The sequence below is a fragment of the Aethina tumida genome, chromosome 2, assembly GCF_024364675.1.
Source record: "Aethina tumida isolate Nest 87 chromosome 2, icAetTumi1.1, whole genome shotgun sequence".
Taxonomy (NCBI): domain Eukaryota; kingdom Metazoa; phylum Arthropoda; class Insecta; order Coleoptera; family Nitidulidae; genus Aethina; species Aethina tumida.
Window position 1 is genome coordinate 2193534 of NC_065436.1, and position 8150 is coordinate 2201683.

At 21.5% G+C, this 8150-nt stretch overlaps 1 protein-coding gene across 4 annotated transcripts in view; it reads right to left on the reverse strand.

Moving 5' to 3' along the window:
• LOC109604968 (Down syndrome cell adhesion molecule-like protein Dscam2) overlaps positions 1-7825 on the reverse strand; it is a 174304-nt gene extending 166479 nt beyond the window's left edge. For all 4 annotated transcript variants that reach the window (XM_049962901.1, XM_049962900.1, XM_049962899.1 and 1 more), the window contains exon 1: positions 7543-7825. In XM_049962901.1, the coding sequence (XP_049818858.1) occupies positions 7543-7615 (73 nt within the window). In that variant the 5' untranslated portion in view covers positions 7616-7825. The remainder of the gene's footprint in view (positions 1-7542) is intronic.
• Between the last annotated feature and the right edge of the window lie 325 nt (positions 7826-8150).

Here is an 8150-nt window from a genome sequence, read left to right on the forward strand (position 1 = left end):
TTTGGTTAAAATTTGGTGAATTGCTTTTGAAATTTAATTTGCGGAACGTTACCTTCAGAATATCGGAATATATTGGAGCTTCAAATCTGTTTTGGCACAAAACTGGGCTTCAGTATTAAAGTTGGCCATTGTAATATGCAACAATTATTACTCTTTGTGTTAACTTTGGTAACTTCGCGTATTTGATTGAGCACAAGTGAAATTGTGGGGCAATTATTAAGTGAACTTCGTTGGGACGTGATGGAGGGAATAAGGGAAAACGTGCACCGCCACAGAAACTGAAGCATTTGCTCAATTTTATTTTAGATACAAAAGACGAACTTTAAATAACCTGATAACTAATAAGACGTTTTCTTTATTTAGTTTAAATTGAATTGATCAGTGATCAATACCTGATCCACGACGTGTCTCACATATTTTCTGATTGAAAATTCCTGCTCAAGGTTTTTTATTTAAGGGACAACACAAGAGAGGAATTCTATAAGATCCGAGTTCCCGACATGAATTTTCACAGGTAGCTTTATTGTATATTTATGTTTGTTTTACGGTTTCCCTCTGGAAATGGGATGAGAGTCATATAATATGAACCACAGTGGCACATGTGATATACCACGTATGTTGGCTTATTAAATATTTAACGAATCGTTTGACAATGTACGATTTACAAATGACCAACCAAATTTTAAATTATAAAATATCATAAAATTAAACAAAATGTTAAAGGCAAAGTAACAAAATTACCAATATTTTCATTAAAAAAATTTTGTAAAATTCTTAGATATACTTAAGATATTTATTTATATTTTTTTCTATATATATTTCTAAAAATTTACTGAAAATAAACTGACATATATGAACTTGTTGAAGTTTATATTTGAGTTAGAATATTTTAAACTATTAAAAACCACTGAATTTACAAAAAAAAAAAAATTGTTTGAAGCAAAATAAAAAAATACAAATATCTTCGATTAAAATTTTTATTCAATTGTTACATATATTTGTAAATTATTTATATTTGTTTATTGAATTTATAAAAATTTACTGAAAACAAACTGTCACAGAGTAACTTTTAAAAGTTGAAGTTTAAATTTCAGTTAGAATATCTTAAAGTATTAAAAATCATTGAATTTCTAAGAAAAATTGTTAAAGGCAAAATAAGAAGTTATAAATGTCTTCAATTAAAATTCTTATTAAATTTTTAGAGATATTCATAAGTTATTTATATTTGTTTATTAAATTTCTGAAAATTTACTGAAAACAAACTGTCATAGATTAACTTTTAAAAGATTGAAGTTTAATTTTCAGTTAGAATATTTTAAACTATTAAAAATCTTTGAATTTACAAGAAAAATTGTTAAAGGCAAAATAAGAAGTTATAAATGTCTTCAATTAAAATTTTTATTAAATTTTTAGAGATATTTATAAGTTATTTATATTTATTTATTAAATTTCTGAAAATTTACTGAAAACAAACTGTCATAGAGTAACTTTTAAAAGTTGAAGTTTAAATTTCAGTTAGAAAATCTTAAACTATTAAAAATCATTGAATTTCTAAGAAAAATTGTTAAAGGCAAAATAAGAAGTTATAAATGTCTTCAATTAAAATTCTTATTAAATTTTTAGAGATATTCATAAGTTATTTATATTTGTTTATTAAATTTCTGAAAATTTACTGAAAACAAACTGTCATAGATTAACTTTTAAAAGATTGAAGTTTAATTTTCAGTTAGAATATTTTAAACTATTAAAAATCTTTGAATTTACAAGAAAAATTGTTAAAGGCAAAATAAGAAGTTATAAATGTCTTCAATTAAAATTTTTATTAAATTTTTAGAGATATTTATAAGTTATTTATATTTATTTATTAAATTTCTGAAAATTTACTGAAAACAAACTGTCATAGAGTAACTTTTAAAAGTTGAAGTTTAAATTTCAGTTAGAAAATCTTAAACTATTAAAAATCATTGAATTTCTAAGAAAAATTGTTAAAGGCAAAATAAGAAGTTATAAATGTCTTCAATTAAAATTCTTATTAAATTTTTAGAGATATTCATAAGTTATTTATATTTGTTTATTAAATTTCTGAAAATTTACTGAAAACAAACTGTCATAGAGTAACTTTTAAAAGTTGAAGTTTAAATTTCAGTTAGAAAATCTTAAACTATTAAAAATCATTGAATTTCTAAGAAAAATTGTTAAAGGCAAAATAAGAAGTTATAAATGTCTTCAATTAAAATTCTTATTAAATTTTTAGGGATATTTATAAGTTATTTATATTTGTTTATTAAATTTCTGAAAATTTACTGAAAACAAACTGTCATAGATTAACTTTTAAAAGTTGAATTTTAAATTTCAGTTAGAATATCTTAAACTATTAAAAATCATTCAATTTCTAAGAAAAATTGTTAAAGGCAAAATAAGAAGTTATAAACGTCTTCAATTAAAATTCTTATTAAATTTTTAGAGATATTCATAAGTTATTTATATTTGTTTATTAAATTTCTGAAAATTTACTGAAAACAAACTGTCATAGAGTAACTTTTAAAAGTTGAATTTTAAATTTCAGTTAGAACATTTTAATCTATTAAAAACCACTGAATTTACAAGAAAAATTTTTGAAGACAAAATATAAAATTACAAATATCTTCAATTAAAATATTTATTCAATTTTTAGAGATATTTGTAAGTTATTTATATTTATTTATCAAATTTCTGAAAATTAAACTATTAAAAATCTGTGAATTTACAAGAAAAATTGTTAAAGGCAAAATAAGAAGTTATAAAAGTATAAATTTGTATAAATTTATAAGAAATATATCAATCTATCTAATCCAACTTTTTTAACAAAATAATCTAACAAAAGCAAAAATATTTGCGGGAAAAAAAATATATAAAATGGGATTCTAATCTGTGGAATTAAAAATATTTACCCCCTGTCAAAATTAACTGAGTTCCGTGATATTTTAATTCGATTAAAAGTTCCCCAACATGATTGTTCTTCACATTCCCCATTTATTATTAACCGTTCCCCGTCAAATTTGACATGATAATCCGAGTTCGGAGTGGGAAACGCAGTTGAATCTATTTCGGATTACACTCTTAGATTTAGATATGTGACACAGTTAACGCATTAGAAATTCCATTACAAAATTTATGCCGGTACTGATAAATCCGTATATCGGCAATAAAATGGCGCATTAAAACTAAAAAACAAATAACTCTTTGTGTAATAAAAAGAATATTCGTACCTTGAACAGTCCCAAACACAAACAACACAAACAAACACATATTTTTTCCAATCTGAACGCGGTTTAATTTCAACTGTACGCCATAATGAGTTACTCGTCTGTCAGCTGTGAATAGTCGGGGTAAACTACCCTCTTCGAATCATTGCACTGAAACGACAGACGACGTTTTGGAGGGCCAGGTACTTAACGAGGGGAGTGGATGGATATTCCGGTGGTTAATTTGAGAACAATGGGTTTTTTGTTGTGAATTTTTAATCGATAATGTTATGGATGCCCACTTAAACTTGTGACAATTGTAAAATATAGTTAATTCTAAATTTTAGATTCTTTTATGAATAAATACTTTAACTTGTAAATAATTTAGTAACTTTGTAAACAAATTAACAATATCATATGCAAAAAAGTAAATAAAATATTTAATTTACAATAAAACATTTAAAATAGATATTTTCTGTTTTATTATTGTATTAGTTATTATAAAAAAATATTGCTATTTTCAAAATAACTAAATAAAAAAAATTAAATTTGTAACATAAATTATTGCTTTAAGTGTATTTAAATTTAATTGACATAAGTAAATCAATTGTATAAAATATTATATCAAATGATAAAAATTAGTTAGTTATGAATTGAAATAACTTCAATTTAATATTAAATATAACAATAAAAACTTTTGTTTGAATATTTTTTTCATACTGCTTTATTATTTTATTAAAAAGTGAAAAAAAAAAATCAGTCTCCTTATATTAATTTTTAAAATTTATAATTTTTTATTATTATAAATTAAAAAATATTAAAACAAAATGAATATCAATTAAAATGAAAATATTAACTATTTAATACTAAATTCTATTTATAATCAATTATATCAAATTTTGATATTTATTGAATTAAATATGTAAATAAATTAATTCGTAAGTTAAATTATTAATTTAAATATAATTTGCATAAATATATTAACAATATAAAATAAACTTCAAAATTTGACTTTTAATAATTAATTTAAGCAATAATAAAAATTTAATATTTATTTGAATATATGGTTATTATAGACTTAATTTATTGAATTATGTTACATAAATTTTATTTTAATTATTTAAATTTTTATTCAACAAAAGTGTATTTTAAAAAAATGGCGAATGCTCATCTATATACAATTTTCGTTTAAATAATAATATTATATAAATATATGTATACATAATTTACCAATTTTGTTCATATTAAGAAAAGCAATAATAAAAATGTAATATTTATTTGAATATTTGAATAAAAGGTACTATTTAAATATGTAAAGATTTTTTTGTGAAATATCCTTTGTTAAGCTTTAAACAATTTATAAAATAATTTTTTTAATAATTTGTAAGAAATTAATCAATTTTAACAATACTAATTAAATATAATACATTAATAATTAATTTAATTATAATAATTCATATTTATTCATAAATTTCTCAGACAACAAAAATATATAATAAGATATATAAGTATTTATTGGTACAATATTATTTGTTAAGCTTTATTTAAATTTTGAAAGATTTAAACAATGTATAAAATACTTTTTTTTAAAATGGCGAATGCGTTGTTATAAATTTACCATTTTAATTAGATAATTTGTGTGTGTTTAATCAAATTTAACAACATTAATTAAATTTAATGCATTAAAAATTAATTTAAATATAATATTTCATATTTTTTTATTAATTTCTCAGAAAACAACAATATATAATGAAATATATAAAGATTTGTTTGTGACATATTGTTTGTTAAGTTTTATTTAAATTTCAATAGCTTGAAACAATTTATAAAATATATTTTAAAAAATGGCGAATGCGTTGATATATGAATTTGCCATTTTAATCAAATAATTTGGATACAGTTAATCAATTTTAACAATAATAATTAAATTGAATTTAATAATAATTAATTTAAATATTTAAATTTATATTTCTGGAATATTCTACAATTTATTATTTAAATTTTAATAGTCTTATAATATTTTTTAAAAAATGGCAAATGCGTCGATATATAAATTTACCATTTTAATTAAATAATTTGGATACAATTAATCAATTTTGACAATAGTAATTAAATTAAATATAATAATTAGTAATTTAAATATTTAAATTTATGTGTCTAGTATATTCTAGAATTACAACAAATAGTTTAAAAAATGGCGAATGCATTGATATATAAATTTACTGTTTTAATAAAATAATTTGGATATAATTAATCAATTTTCACAGTATTAATTAAATTAAATATAATAATAATTAATTTAAATATTTAAATTTATGTTTATTATTTAAATTTTAATAGTCTTAAACCATTTATAAGTAATTTATATTTGTTTATTAAATTTCTGAAAATTTACTGAAAACAAACTGTTCTAATATATTCTACAATTTATTATTTAAATTTTAATAGTCTTAAACCATTTACAACAAATAGTTTTAAAAATGGCGAATGCGTTGATATATAAATTTACTGTTTTAATCAAATAATTTGGATATAATTAATCAATTTTAACAGTATTAATTAAATTAAATATAATAATAATTAATTTAAATATTTAAATTTATGTTTATTATTTAAATTTGTTTATTAAATTTCTAAAAATTTACTGAAAACAAACTGTTCTAATATATTCTACAATTTATTATTTAAATTTTAAAAGTCAAACAATTTATAACAAATCAAAAAATGGCGAATGCGTCGATATATAAATTTACCATTTTAATCAAACAATTTGGATACAATTAATCAATTTTAACAATATTAATTAAATAAAATATAATAATAATTAATTTAAATATTTAAATTTGTGTTTCTAGTATATTCTACATTATTTAAATTTTAATAGTCTTAAACAATTTATAACAAATAGTTAAAAAATGGCGAATGCGTCGATATATAAATTTACCATTTTAATCAAATAATTTGGATACAATTAATCAATTTCAACAATATTAATTAAATAAAATAAAATAATAATTAATTTAAACATTTAAATTTATTTTTCTGGAATATTCTACAATTTACTATTATTTAAATTTTAATAGTCTTAAACAATTTATAACAAATAGTTAAAAAATGGCGAATACGTCGATATATAAATTTACCATTTTAATCAAATAATTTGGATACAATTAATCAATTTCAACAATATTAATTAATTAAAATAAAATAATAATTAATTTAAACATTTAAATTTATATTTCTGGAATATTCTACAATTTACTATTATTTAAATTTTAATAGTCTTAAACAATTTATAACAAATAGTTAAAAAATGGCGAATGCGTCAATATATAAATTTACCATTTTAATCAAATAATTTGGACACAATTAATCAATTTCAACAATATTAATTAATTAAAATAAAATAATAATTAATTTAAATATTTAAATGTATATTTCTGGAATATTCTACAATTTAGTATTATTTAAATTTTAATAGTCTTAAACAATTTATAACAAATAGTTAAAAAAATGGCGAATGCGTCAATATATAAATTTACCATTTTAATCAAATAATTTGGATACAATTAATCAATTTCAACAATATTAATTAATTAAAATAAAATAATAATTAATTTAAACATTTAAATTTATATTTCTGGAATATTCTACAATTTACTATTATTTAAATTTTAATAGTCTTAAATAATTTATAACAAATAGTTTAAAAAATGGCGAATGCGTCGATATATAAATTTACTATTTTCATCAAATAATTTGGATACGATAAAACAATTTTAACAATATTAATTAAATTAGATATATTAATAATTAATTTAAATATTCAAATTTATATTTCTAGTATATTTTACAATTTATTATTTAAATTTTAATAGTCTTAAACAATTTATACCAAATAGTTTAAAAAAATGGCGAATGCTTTTATATACATTTGTAATTTTAATTACATAATTTTTATATTATTAATTATTTTTAATGTAACTGATAAAAATTAAATAATTTGATAAGGTAAATTATTTTAACTTTATTTTTTACCAGTAAAATTTAATTTACAATTGAAAAAAATAATCTATGAGTGTATTAATATTTTCCGTTTTTTGTATGTGGCCAATTTTGATTCAAAAATATTATTACAAAATGATTAATTCTTTATTTTTTTATATTTGCTTTTTTAACCTTATAAACTTAAAACACGTGTGTATGTTTATTTTGTTTCTGATCAGTATTAAATGTATATGTATATAAAAAGTATTAGTGCATATTAAAAAATATATATATTAGGTGAAAAAAAAATGAACAGGAGACTATTTCCTACCTGTAATCTGCCCAAAAATCAAAATAAACCCCAAAGTCATTGTCAAGTCCAAAGTCCCAGTAACTTTCAACATCAAACCTAACTTTCAACAACAAACCAGTTCGTCTAAAACATGTCGTACAAGTTCCAGTTCCAGTGAAACGCAGTTATTAGTCGCGGACACGTCCGCACCGCCTCTTCAGCGGCGGGACCGGTCGCGGCGGCCGTTCGGCGACGCGACCACGCTGACCGTTCGAGTGGCTGCTTGGGTTAGCGGAAGTCGACCGGCACGTCCGTCTGTCGTGCGTCCGTACCAGGCCGTCGCCGCCGCCACACTGGAGCGGCCCCGCTGGCGGCGCCGCCCGCGTCACGCGCAGCATCCGGCGGGGGCGGCGCACCGGGCTCGAAACTCCGGCGGAACGACGGACGGCCCGCGAGGACGGGAGATTTCGCGTTGGGGCGGCCGAAAAAAATAGGTCGCCTGGATGGATGTGTGCGTTACGCCGACCATATTGATTCCGCTAATTTTATTTGATTCGTTGCAATTATCGTTTATGGATTCGCAATTAAATTCGGGGATGTTGCGTGTGTTTAATGAGGAAAAAAAATTAAAATGTGGTGTCATTTAA